Genomic DNA, 14413 nt, shown 5'->3' with positions numbered 1-14413 from the left:
ACCGCCTGCTCCCGCTGCACCCCCACCACCGCCTGCTCCCGCTGCACCCTCACCACCGCCTGCTCCCGCTGCACCCTCACCACCGCCTGCTCCCGCTGCACCCTCACCACCGCCTGCTCCCGCTGCACCCTCGCCACCTCACTCCATAACCGTAACCAACTATTTTCTACTAATTTCTCACATTCCTCTACTTGTGGCAAATTATATCCCTTCAATCTCATTGTAACTATCCTCAAGTGGGCTATTTCCTCACACTTCTTACTACAGTGAGTACCCTCTGCTTCCCATATTCTTGATGTGGCCCACATTGAGCATCTATCACATTTTATGTACTGCTCTTCCTTTCTCCTAAGGTCTCTATTTTTCCCCTTTTTCATCACCATATTCCCAACGCCCTATCTGACTTGAACGCTTTCCTTAAATGCTAAATTTAACACTCGGCCTCACCTTGCTTCTTTCAATAAACTAATACAAATACCTGCTGGAACTGTGAGGAAAATGCTACAACCTTTATAAATACGAAACTCACAACCCCTGACACAAATATCGATAAAATACACAAAAAAACGCTTATCTTGATCTGGTCTTGGAGCTTACATAGCTGTGTGCAAACAACCGGAAGTGACCAAGCATCATTGGTTGAGGGTGCGGTGTGCCGTTAATGTAATGCCCGCTGCTGGATAGGGGAGGAATTTGGAATTTGTTATTGGTGCCAGTGATAGGTCGCCGACTCTTTGCAAAGGACACTATGGGATCTTTAACATCCAACAACTAATGCCAGAAGATGGGTCGCCCAGTTTAATTTCCGTCCAAGGGACAGCACACACATTGATGAATCACCCTGCCAGTGAAGCACTGGGATGACAGCTTATAGCTGGGTCGGAATTTGAACCCAGGCTAAACGGCTAAGAGGAAAGTGAATAACCAACTAGCTTATGTCGATCAACTTTTTGCTTATTTCATCTATTAAATAACCATGGACTGAAAAGCAAAGCAAAGAAAGGAAACAAACATGAGAAGCGGAGGTCTGTCTGCTGATAGTTCAATTGAGAACAGGAATAATTGTTTTGGTTTGAAAGATTAGGTTAAACTGGTAAAGTCGTCAAAAATGGTTTAAACAAACACACAATCGTGCAGAGAAGAATAGCATCACTAACTTTTAATAGTGAAACATGAAATGCATTCTAAAATAGAGAAACATGAAATGCATTAACCTGGTGTTGGCTTAGCAGTTAGGATGGTGGCTTGGAATCCCAGGGTCCTGAGTTCAAACACCGTTTTCCACTGAATTAACACCAGGGGGTTGACTCAGCCTGTCATCCTTCCGAGGTCGGTGAAATGAGTACCAGTGTAGCAGCCAAAAGGCTGCAAAAGAAAATGGGTGTTGACAGATTTATTAAATCTGGTATTGGTGTGGTGCAGGCATGATGGGCTGAATGGCCTCCTCCTGCGCATAAAAATTCCTTGTAAATAGCTGTCTATCATTACGAAACAATCATAATTATTACCGACTTGGACCATATCAGATGTATACCTGCTTCATGTAGTTTTCTGTATTTTGATGTTGAAAAGGGAGAAATTGAGATATGAATGCTTGCAACTCAATAATCAACACATTGTTGAAATGGGTGTATGAGCCAATTATTTGGGGGGGGGGCGGCAGATACAAATGTCTAATACAGATTCAACTGAATGATGGCTACGTTGCCCTCATGTACACGTCAAGCTATTGTGCACCTTTTTGGCACTTGGTAGTCCAAGTACATTTCTTTTTTGCAATGATCACATTTCACGCGGTGGCGATAGGGTCACTTTCACGATTTCCTGAGGAACATTTATATTTTTTATTGCAACCTCAACACACGTGTTGATGAATGATCTGAAACAAAGGAAAATGAATATACTGTAGCGTGAATGGCTCAACTGACATCAAGCTCATCGCTGCGGGAGGATAAAATCCCGTGATGTTCCAAATGGCTTAAACTCCTGTGGAGACGTTCCGAATTATGGTGGACAACGCGCGTGCAGGTCATGAGGAGAAACATGAGACACTTAGCTCTTTTAAAACAAACGGGTTTATTCCCAAACCAAAAACAAGGGATGATTCGATAGGTTGGGAGGGAAGGATGGGAATGCAATTAATAAATAATTATATACAATGAGAAAATTTATCGAAAGAACTGAGGCACCTCACTCTGGACTCGATCACAGTCGAAAGAGGGACAAAACCGAGGGACTCAGCTATGAACTGTAGCGGTAGTGGAAGGGATGGGGAGGGGGAAGGATAAGTGCGGGGCAGCCATCGGCAGGCAATGAGTAGGGACGAGGAGGATGGGTGGCAGGTAGCAGGCAGAGGCAGATAGGCAGGATGACCTCCTCCACTGTTCTCTTCAGAGTCCTCCTCTGGGTCTCTTTTTTCGCCTCAGTTTACCTCAGAACTTTTCTCCTCGTGTTCTCCTCAGAAGTCAGTGGTCCTCAGGTCGCACACCCAACCTCCCAATGAGGCTCCTCCCTCTGTCCTCTGGGCAATGCTCCGCTCTCCGAGGCGATCCATAGCTCTGCCCCTCAAGAGGCGAACATAGCTCCGCCCCTTTCACCAATTTTCCGGCGCACCCGGTGGAGGTTTACATCTGTGTTTATACCACAGACTCCTATAGAGAAGGACTGGAACCTCCCATGCTCGGGGTTTGTAACTTGAGTCTGAAGGATTAACTTGAGTCCGGGGCTAAAATGACTTATAGAAGGGCGAGAGACACGATCTCGGGATCCATACAGGGGTTTTTGAGGATGGCGAGTTCAATAGTGTCATTTTCAACACCACCTGAGGTCATCTTCAAGGTCAAAAGGTCATATTTCAAGGTCAAATTACTGAATTTTGGTATTTTTTGCCCGTTTTTGTGTTAAACTCATAAACGGTGAGAGATGGCTGATTGTAATAAGATGCAAGTGTGTAGAGCTGTTAAACTTTCATATTTATTGTCATATATCGTATTACATAAACATAATATGCATGTCACAACACTATGCCTATTACAACTATGTCTATGTCTATCACTAGTTGGAGAGATTTTCTTGCCTCCTGAAGCATCCCAAAGCTTTTTCTTTGTCACTTACATTGAGGACATGTGCTTTCAATAGAATGTTAGCTAAAGTAGTACATGCAGCATTACTACTAGCAAAGGTGCATCTACAAAGGATAACAGCTCGGCAAAATGAAATCGGCAACGCATTTTAGTCTTGTCATACAAATTATAGGCTTTATGTACAAAAAAGACGGTTGACATAGTCGGCACACTCAATCCACCTCTATTCAAATTATCAAGAAACTCAGATGACACCTCGTTACCATCTTCATCATCAATGATCTCCTCCATACTAGTGCTATCGCCATATTTATGAACAAGGTGTCCGGCCAAATAAACTACTTTATGTTTAAGGGCATCATCAGACCCCAAGAGATCCTGAGTGTCTTGAGGAGTAATCTCATCAATGAGTTCACTTCGCTCATCTGGATTTATGGAAGTTGTGCAGTTCTTGTCGCAATCAATCACATGAGAACTAGATTCGGGCATAATGTCATGCTTAATGAGTGTTTGCAAATTTACAATTTTAGCTACAGCCATAATGTCAACTACGTCAATGTAGAAGTTTCCACCGCTTCTTTGCCTGGCTTGGCCGAAAAACTTTTCCAAGGCTTCATCTGCAAATATAGCAGGAAGAACGTAGTCAAAGTCTTTCTCTGCCAGAAGCAATTTGGCAGCATCCACATTATTACGTGTGAACACAGTGAGGGCTTCAGCAGTTTACTGAGTTAGCTTTAGCTTATGAACACCACCTCCCTGCCATGCACAGGTAGATATAATTTGGCAGGCCTGCTCCAGCCTAGTGAAACTTGTACAGTCTGCTGTCAAAGGCTGTCTGGATTCGTCGCACAGATGGATAGCTGAGAAACGGTGTTTCACGTTCATCATCTTGAACCACTCACTCATTATCTGGGTGACGATGATTGTGCCTTCGCTGATGCCCAGTGAATCCTTGAAGGTCTTTAAAGCAGCGACAGTCTTGTCATTGAACACTTGGCATACCAATGGTACGCTCTGGCATTGAAGGGGCTTGGGGAAAACAGCGGTGCGCGTTAGCTTGGTTAAGTGAATAGGAGTAGCCCGGTCGATCTCATAAACCTTCTGAATATCACTCCAGTAAACTTTGTACTCATTACCATCTACGACAAATGAGAGTGTCTTGCCATCAACAGTAATCCAGTTGTTGCGAACATTTTTGAAGATGTGCACGTAGTCGCACACTAAGAACATAGATTGCTCTTGAATTGACAGCACTTGGCAACTTCCTGGTCCTCCAAGTTTTGAATAAACACTGCGGTTGGTATTGCAATTATCACATATCAAAGAAATCACAGTACTGCCAACACCAACTACAGCTGATGCAGCTTCGATAAGGAGTTCCTTCAGCTGATCGGCAGTTAGTTTTTTGCAGGGCAAAATGCGTAGAATATAGCGTGGATCACCGAAATGGCAGGCAACTTCAACAACCATAGCATGTGAAGCAAGCATTTCATGCTCACCACCCGCTGCTGCATTTTGAGCATATCCTACAACATTCCCTCCAGAAAATCGCAATATCTCGACCAGCTTTACCTCGTCAAACATTAAATTGACCAAACGCTGCTGTGGTTTAAGCTGGTCGAACAAGCTTTTGAGGTTGGAGTCCTGCTGACTACTAGCAAGCATCTGTTTTACCTTTTTTGTTGATGGTAGAATGATTAAGCCGGATCGACGAATCATTTTGTATGCACTGGGTGATATGTTGTGAAGCTGCATTGCGAAAATCATAGTATCAGTATCAAATTGGCGACGATCAAGAGGTTTGAACAGAAGATGCAGCTGCGACAGAAGGAAAGTGAAATGAGGAAGCTCGTGTGCCTCAGTCATCCAACAGAGCTGGCTTGTTACAAGCTTATTACAATTTCCTTGCTTGTGCATTCATAGATGTTTACCTGGTCAGTTATGGATCTAATATGGGACCATTTTGAGAGCAGGCTGTTCTTCTGCAAAGGAAAAAGTCATTTGGGAACCTCAGTGCCATCTTTCTCAACTCTATTCAAGAATAGAAATCCAAAAGGTGAGTGAACTTGTTGGAAATGAAAGAACTGCTTGACAGTTTGTCCAGTAGCATCAGTTCTTGATAGGTAAAGGTTTTCCTGGTCTTTTATGACGTTAAAGCCAGGAAAATAGGAGCTGATTTTAGCACAGAAGTGGTCGCAATCTTGGATATTGTCTGCAGCCTCATCAGCTGCCTGCATCTTCTTAGCTCTTGATTCTGACGTTGATGATGTTGGGCGTGGGGCTGAGGTCACCTGCTTCAAAGCTGATTTCGGTACTCCAGGAAATATTGATGGGGGTTCTTTTGGGTCGTTTGCCACCCCTAACTGACACCCAATCACAATTGAAATGTGTCTCACAAATATATATCTCCTTTAAGCACCTCAAGCTTTCTTTCTCATTTGGCATTGCCAATATCCATCTCTCCCTCTCCTCAGGATCTTTTGGGAAGGATATGACCTTTACATAAGGCATCCCATCATAGTTTCCTCTACAACCAAAGCAGCTGCAACAACGTGGCATATTGTCACCAAAGCAGGAAACAACACAAAGATCCTGTGAGATCACCAGCTGGACAGTTTCTGAAAGAGAAACAAACAAAACATACATTAGTTAACGATGATTGAAATCAGCAAGTTGGTGCACAATGTCATGTTTTGTCATCGACTTTACAAAAGTTTTCCTCTATGAGTTGGACACAAAAACGGGCAAAACATACCAAAATTCAGTAATCTGACCTTGAAATATGACCTTTTGACCTTGAAGATGACCTCAGGTGGTGTTGAAAATGACACTATTGAACTCGCCGTCCTCAACAACCCCTATATGGATCCTGAGATCGTGTCTCTAGCCCTTCTAGAAGTCATTTTAACCCCGGACTCAGGTTAATCCTTCAGACTCAAATTACAAACCCCAAGATCGTGAGGTTCCAGTCCTTCTCTTTTGGAGTCTATGGTTTATACACACAATTTCCTTAACCATAATCCCTAACCAATTATTACCATGTACCACCCCTTGTACGGTACACATTCAAACAAGACATTTCTTAAGTTGACGTGTCCCTACTTAAGACATTGAGATTGGCTAACTACCTGTACATGGACCATGCTACTCGATCCATTCCTATCTGTTCTGAGGTGATATCTCACCTTCCCCCCATAAATGTAACAATACATATTAGAGGTGCATTCAGACATTGACATAAACAGGCACAAAACATGGTGTAAACTCGAACGTCCACTCCACTCGATTGGAGTGCAAATGTGCAAACCTCCAGCAAATATTCAGTTCATACAGCTACAAATGACGTCATGAATGTCATTTCGAAAAGAACTTTGTGCAATGCACTGCCCATGCATTTTTAGGAAACACCTTCCCCCAACGAAAGGCCAGCCATTTCATGGGGTGATTCCATCTTTTGTCATTTTAAACACTTTTCAGCAAACTAAAGAATCAAACTCAAGTCAATTTCAAAATGGCTAACGAGAACAATAGCTCTTGGGTGAAAGGAACATCTGACAAACATTTGAAACCCCTTCAATGAACCACCGCTAAGAAGTCCTGAGACATCGCACAGCTTCCCCCGAAGGCCGGTGAGAACATACCTGCTCACGAAGTCTTGGAGTCGCGGACGGTTTCTGCAAAAGTAATACGACCTTCCATAGACATAATCCGACAACACGAACAGCCGATTAGGAAGTCGTTGAGAACCCTTCTGATCAGATCTTCAGAGGTTTGGCGCACTGTATGGCTTCTTTATCCGACCATAACATGCTGGTGATTCCCCTACCATCAACCATTTGTGTTTCTGCATATGCTTGGTTGTGTAACACATTCAAGGAAGGAAATGCATAATTTCGAAGGTGCTGGAGGTGGGCGAAGCCTTGGGAAATAGGGCAGAGCTGCCACTTTTCAGTTGTGTAATATATTCGATACTTTTCATATTTTTGCTCTTATTTTAATCCCAAAAGCATTACGATTCATAACTGCAAAAAGAGTCAAATATATGACAATTCATGTGTTTTTACATCACAGGCTGTCATCATTGTTATCTCACGATATTTTATAATCTTACGATATTTTGTCATCCTGATATTTTTATGCCCGAATTATAAAAGCTCTGTTGGCTTTGGGGGGGGGCATCTGCCCCCACCCCTTGAAGTCCCCACCTCGTAGCCCTTCATTGCTGGGAAATTCAAAGCAAGGTGTAATGGGAAATTGACGAAAACATGCGTTCATCTTGCCTGATTTGGATTGCCGTAGACTCCTAGAGTATGTACATTTTGTAATATGGTCATGCGACCTCATTTTTGAGATCAGCTTTCCATTATTTTAATTTTTTTCAAAACATATATTATGGTGAATAGTGTAGCATTATCACAGTGAATTAACTAGTATCTGCTTTTTTGTCTATAGTCGGTAGTTTATAATGAAATAACTATTATATTAAGCAAAGCCACGGTGTACGGTATTGTGCAAAAGATTTTGATACCTCACTTCTGACCTTGTGGCTGTGTTGGTGTCGTACCATGGAATATGCACAAAGTAATTGTTGAAATTACTTATATTATTAACTGGTGTTCCATTGTTGTTTATTGATATCTAAACAGTGAAACTGTAGCACTTATACTTTACATCCAGCGATTCACATTGCAATTCATCCTCCTTTACATCCAGCGATTCACTCACTCCACCACTGCCCAAGGTTATACTGTTAATCTAAGAGACTATTTGGGACATATTACAACACTGGAACTCGAGCAGTGCATGCAGAGCCAGATTTCAACAGACCATAGTTTCCACAATTCTGCATTCATGCAACTGACCTCACACACATGAGCTACAAGGTTGGGTGTGGCAAAGTTTGATACATACATACATAAAAATATCAATAGGTATGCATTTTCTATTATAAGCAATAACGACCAAACACACTGCAATAGTTTGCAATGGTTTTTTTTCCTCCAACGTGAATTGCAAGAGGGTCACAATGTGCACTGAATATGTTATTTTTCCATTTAAAAAACCACTAAAAATGAGGTATTTATAAATTGCAGTTCTTTATGGAAATTGTTTTTTTTATCCAACAACTATAAATATTTGGTTTTCCTTTGAATTTTGAATTTTTTTGAAATAATTCCCCAAAGTTTGATTTGATTCTTTCTTTTTCTTATTTTTTTATTTATTTCTGAAGTAAAGGCTGACATGTTTTGGTCCATAATATTTGTGAATGGCCACACAACATTTACACTACAATGGAATATAAAGAATCGACATGACTCTAAGAAGCTGCTAAAATTTGTATAAATGCTTGTCCTGTCAATATTAGTTAAGGAAGTTTTAGCCTTCACACTTTATGAATAATGGCTATGAATTTACTTGCTTTCTTCCCTCCCACATTTGACAGGAGCTTACCTTGCCTCATTTTCTCACACGACACATTCTATGGATGTGACGGGATCAACTGCTCCTGCACATGAACCACTTGAGCTAGAGATGCACATGACACTGCCCAGTGGAGGGCCAGGTGGTGGTGGTGGTGGTGGTGCCTGTGGAGGAGCAGGAGGTGGTGGAGGAGGAGTAGGAGGAGCTGGAGCCTCAATGGAGTGCAGTGCAATGCAGATAACTCCAACACGCATTGTTATCAAGCAGTCTGGATCCTCCAGCTCTCCTGACTGTAGCAGCATGGAGAAACCTGTACGGACATATGTGGCGAGTAGCAGTGGAACTCTGAAGTTGAAAATCAAACAAGGTGCAAGTGGTGGTGTGGTCATTCGTAACACTGCAATCAAATCTGAACCATCTGAAGAGCCAGCAAAGACCCCACCTCCTCCACCAACTTCCCAGGCCCAGTGTGCTGTGCCTCAGATATTGCCTGCCCCTATATATCCGATGGTACAGCTCAACGGTTCATCGGATTACTCGAGCCTTCCAATTTCTGCAAGAGCCTGTGATTCGGAGCGAGGTTCTGACACTTATTCAAGGTCTCTCCATGATACTTCAGTTCGAGTTCCTGGGGTTATTAGTAGGCCTTGCCTCCCAGCAGTTTTCAATGCAGTTTCCACAATCTCAAACTCAGGCAAAGTAAACCTGAGCTCCACAATTACTTTCAACTCAACAACAGTCATCGCTCATGACAAGGAAGCTTCAAGCACAAACCAAGAACCTTCAGGGACGACCTTTCCAGTCATGGATGGTGGGAGGAGCAACACACTCGGGCATGCCTTTCGATCTGGAAATGGAGTTGCAGAAGTGATTGGGAGAGATGTGGGAAATGTTGGAAAATCCGAACCTGGTGAACGGTCTTTAGAGCGGACGGTACGACAGCTACCTTGGGAACTTCCAGCAAGACTGCGGCTAAAGGTTTCTGATGAAGCGGCCCGCTTGGCGGCAGCAGTGCCAGCACCTAGTCTGGAAGAAGATGATGGTGAAGCTGGTTTTTCCAGCGACAGTTCACAAGATGATGGGCTTAATGAGCACCTACAGAGTGCCATCAACAGCATCCTAGATTTACAGCGGACGACAGCAGGTTCACCCCAGCTTCCCAGCACCCGTGTGGTCCAGACTCACCATTTGCACAAGGCCGGTGCTCCAATTCACCCATTGCCTCTTCCACAGACACAAACACAGACACAGCCAGTTGTGCCACCAAGCAGTAAAAGCTTTGGCGTTGACTTTCCACAGTTTTCACCAGGTCCAGGACCAGGGGGAAACTTGGACTCTGCCTTGGAAGAAGCTGTGAACAGCATAATTGAGAGTTGATCACTTGTTTGTTGTGCTGGCACACGTAGGCTACAATGGGTTAAAAAAAAGATTGCTGACAATGAGAGTCTATGGAGAATGAAAAGCGTGAGTGTGTGTGCACGTGCACGCCTGGTATGAGTGTGTGCTGCTTGTGCAATGGACTGCATAGTATGGTTGTAAGGTGGACTGTTTGTTGTATGTTCATCTTTGGGGGTATTTTGTTTTTGACGAGTCCCAGGGGTGGGGTGGTGTTAAATTCACAAGGACGGTTTTGCGTGTCAACAAAACTGTACATTAGTTTCTGAAACGAATCCTTTCGCCTTCTGTCTAAATGCCAGTGTTTTCCCACTAAAATCTGAGAATATCAGGGGTCGTTTTTTTAAGTTTTTTTTTTTTTAACAGTTTACAGAATGTGATGCAACTGATGCATTTTGCAATATTGTACATTTTGTTAAATTTATCGTGTGGGAAGGTTGTTTTCGACAAGTCCAGTGAGCTTAATGCGCTGTGTACAAGCTTGAATGCGAGTGTAGGTTTGCACAGAGCATTTCTCGTGCACTGTAATTCCGTCCCATCCCTTGGGTATGAGTTCGGTGGTTATCGTATATCTACGTGCGAACGTCATCGTAACTTGCTTTTGAAGCAAAACTCCAGTGCACTTGAGACCCGTGTTGCACCGTCTCCACGCAGAGCGCGTATGCATTGCAGAACTTTAGCAGCGCAGAAAGATTAAAAAAAAGGCAGGGTCCAGCTCTATTATTTTTAAGTGATTGCGGCATAGTCACCAGAAAGTTTTACCCCATCCTGGGCAACGGTTGATGTTGACATTGCAAATGCCTGAGTGTTTGAGGTCTACAGCGGCAAGCGGGCAACTACAGACACACGCATGGCAAATAACCCCAAAGGCAGTGGATTGTTTTGGGTTTTTTTTGTTCTCGTTTTTTTAATTGTTTTTTTTTAATCTCAATTGCAAGTTTTTTGTACTTTTTTTTTTTAATCGCAGCTTCAAGTTTAGCAAATGATTTATGTTGATTACATATGGCAAGTGCTGTGTTCAGGATTTTGACAATGAATAATGTGATCAATAGTGGAATGTTGTATATTCGTATTGTAAAGTTGTATAAATAATTTCCCCATTCTGATTTGACATAAGCGATCAGGTTTAAACCAAAATCTCAATTTCATGCTTTTTTTTTTTTTTCATTTTATGTGTACTAACCTTGGGCTTTTTAATTGTTTTCTGCACTCTACCTTTTATGTTGGCATTTCTTTATGTTTACTATGTTGCCAAAATGTGCCATTTAAGCCTTTATCACGTTACGTTGTGGCCATGCTATATTGCTAACTTTCCAGTCCGCTTGATGCCCTGACAGGGGTTACACTGAGCAGGTGGAGCTTCACACCATTGGTTTTACATGCCCAGGAAGTAATCACAGGAGCAGAAGCATGAAACGCAGCAGTATCTGCTGGAAATTCACACCCATCCATAAACAGAAATGGAAAACAAAACAAACAAACAAAAAAAAAGCTTTCCTACTTTCACAAGCGGGTAAGAGTCCAGTTCACTCTTACCTGGTCACCTCAAATTGACAGCTTGCATTACAAACACTAATGTCACCTCCATCAGTCTTAATGTGAATTTAGTCATCAATCACTGCCTTTTTTTCTTCTTCTGGTTTTTTTTTCTCCTCCAATTTTGTGACCTGCTTCTTGAAGGTGGGAGGCGAGCGTTTTGAAGCCATTGTGGTGTATTTTGTGGCTTCGTGCCAGTAGCGCACCAAGCATTGAGGGTGACATAGGCACCAGTTGTTAATAGCTTTTGATCTGTGAGGCCTTTCAGCACCGCTTCCCTCCACACCCCAATTTCATGTTTATTTTGTCGCAGGGGTTTTTATTTTCCTGTACGTAACCACAAATGTTGCATTAGTGTGACAGGTTGTTGGACTATACTATGTTTGTAACTCGACTGTATTGGATTGAACCTTCCCTGGGCAGATCAAAAATGTTTTGTACACATTTTTACTGAGACCAGTATTTATGAGAGACGTGTTTTTGTAATAAAAAAAAAATACATTTTTTTATTTATGCTGTACAATGAAATAAGAGTAATTCTTGTGATGAATGAAAATGAATTTTAGAACATTGCGCAGATGCTGATAAAAAAAAATGAAAGAAATACATTGGCAACATGTCTGTGTGTACCTGCACACATTCTCACTCGACACAGTATGCATATTTGTTGCTTTGGTGTGAATGTGAACAAAGCTGAAGCCTGTAAGCTACATGTACATGTACAAACTCCCTTATCATAAGTTCATCGGTGTAGCTCCAGGTCACAAGTCGATTGCAAAAGTTGTGGATTGATGGAGCTGAACGTCTTCAAACTTTACCTCTCTGTTTGGAAAGAAAACCGCAAGTGGAAAGTTTATATCTATTTATTACATATTCAAACGGTGGAAATTCCTCCATCCTAAACAACCAAGCTGTTAGGGACAACAACATGAGATGACAAGAACAACAACAACAACCTAAACAACCAACCAAGCTCTGTACCCACATTTGCATTTTACCTCCCCATGGGAAGAAGTAACCATTGGAACTTTGGCTCCATGATTTATCAATGCCAGAACATCCACTGTGTGATTGCAAAAGCTTTAGAAGCCAAAGAAAGTGCTCCGTTTCCATTGAGAGTTCAACAAGCCGGCTGAAGTCATTTGGGCAGGAATTTGGCAGCGTGCCTGCGATAACACCAACTCCTTGAAAGGCATCGTGGGATCTTCAACGTCGGCTAACTAATGGTAGCAGTTGGGACACCCAGCTTTAATGTTCATTCAAGAGACGGGGCACTTTGTGATGCAACTTCCTGCCGGTAAAGTATCAATCTGACAGTTTGGAGTCTCATCGGGAATCAAACCCAGGTGGAAATTCAAAGGCAAAATGCTCTACTTGTGGACCGTCCTGTCAGGCAAATTGGGCCCGAAATCCACCTATTTGATTTGTCAGTAAATTTTGTGTATGCAGCTAACTTGTGCGTCTCATTCATTCACACTCAGGAGCCAGTCAGGAAGAGTCGATGAGATTTCTTCTTCTGGGTGTTTTTTTGTGAGAGGGTGTTTTCACGTCCATGGATAGTGTGGTATTCTTCACCCGAAAAACGCCTTCGCCCACTTCCACCCAAACAAAAATTCCCCATTTTACTTTTCACAACCTGGTGATATCCCTCCCTGAGTCTGCTCAACCACACCTGCACCCCCAATTAAATTAAGTCGTGAGCTTGACTGATTATTTTATCTGGCATTAGTGTCACTCGGGAATGTTGGGCCCGAATGCCCTTCTGCATATAATTTACTTGTTCCTTGTTTTTTGTTTTTTCCATCGAGGCAGGGTTCGAATCCAGACAGGGTGACTCTGATGGATGTTAAATTGGGTGTCCCGCCTGCTGGCATTAGTTGGTGAACGTTAAAGATCCAATGGTGTCCTTCGCGAAGAGTAGACGAACTCTCGCCGGCCAGCACCCTGAACAAATTATTGTACAAATTGCTGCCCGAACCTTAAAGAGCAGGTTTTGGGTCGCTGATGACTTCACGTGATTCGAAGGTTGTAATCACATTAATTATCGTTGGGCAATTATTTTCTTTCATTTGAAACTCAAAATATGCTAAAATTAACTTTCAAGTCAAAACTTTTGTCAGTGATCGAAAAATAGTCCGGAAGTTACCGAAGATGCTATGACGTCACGTTCTCCGAAAACTTCGTGAACATTCGGAAACAGCGTGTGAACAATGGCGAGATGCGAATCAGAGAGTGATTTCAGCGGCGATGAAATTTATTGTTTTCATTCCGATATTGCCGAGGATGAGTCGGAGGATGATGGGAATTTATACTATGGAGTTTCTGGCCCTGAGCCATATAAATTTGAGCCACTTGCAAGTGCCAAAAAACGGCCTATACTATTTTGTGTACAAGTGGCAGGACTGACTGCCCGGCAGTTCACACTGACAGACTCCACCAGACAGATTGGTTTGTAGATTTTCATTTTCTTGTTCGATGCATAAAATAATGTAAAGTTTGATTCGTCTGTGACTTGATATAATAATTTTTAACCCTCTCATCACTCAAGAGTCAGAAATAGAATGAATCAATAATGGACCCAAATATATTATACACCGTAGCCTTGGCATTGAAGTCTTTCTGACAGCTGAGCTTGACCCCAGCGAAAGTGAACAGTAAGAACAAACCCCAACTTTCAAGAGACTGTTGTGGCATATCTTTATATAATTCCAGCAGTGTGTGTGTGTGTGTGTGTGTGTGTGTGTGTGTGTGTGTGTGTGTGTGTGTGTGTGTGTGTGTGTGTGTGTGTGTGTGTGTGTGTCTGTCTGTCCGTGTTTGTGTCCTTGCAAGTTGTTGGTGCCTGGTTTCTCCACATGTGGGAGGGTTTCAGTAGGTGAAACAGAGACCTGTCAGGTGTGTGTGTGTGTGTGTGTGTGTGTGTGTGTGTGTGTGTGTGTGTGTGTGTGTGTGTGTGTGTGTATGTGACAACCACTGGTCTG

At 42.6% G+C, this 14413-nt stretch overlaps 1 protein-coding gene and 1 pseudogene across 7 annotated transcripts in view; one reads left to right on the top strand and one right to left on the bottom strand.

Moving 5' to 3' along the window:
- LOC147020269 (uncharacterized) overlaps window positions 1-12039 on the top strand; it is a 178986-nt gene extending 166947 nt beyond the window's left edge. For all 7 annotated transcript variants that reach the window (XM_085895524.1, XM_085895523.1, XM_085895522.1 and 4 more), the window contains one exon: window positions 8527-12039. In XM_085895524.1, the coding sequence (XP_085751650.1) occupies window positions 8527-9881 (1355 nt within the window). In that variant the 3' untranslated portion in view covers window positions 9882-12039. The remainder of the gene's footprint in view (window positions 1-8526) is intronic.
- On the bottom strand, window positions 2453-5093 carry LOC147020270 (uncharacterized; annotated as a pseudogene).
- Window positions 12040-14413: the final 2374 nt, after the last annotated feature.

This window comes from Eptatretus burgeri, chromosome 9 (assembly GCF_056783735.1).
Source record: "Eptatretus burgeri isolate ZD-2024b chromosome 9, Ebu_testis_v1, whole genome shotgun sequence".
Classification (NCBI taxonomy): domain Eukaryota; kingdom Metazoa; phylum Chordata; class Myxini; order Myxiniformes; family Myxinidae; genus Eptatretus; species Eptatretus burgeri.
Note: the sequence above shows the minus strand (reverse complement) of the source record. Positions and strands in the feature narration are given on the sequence as shown.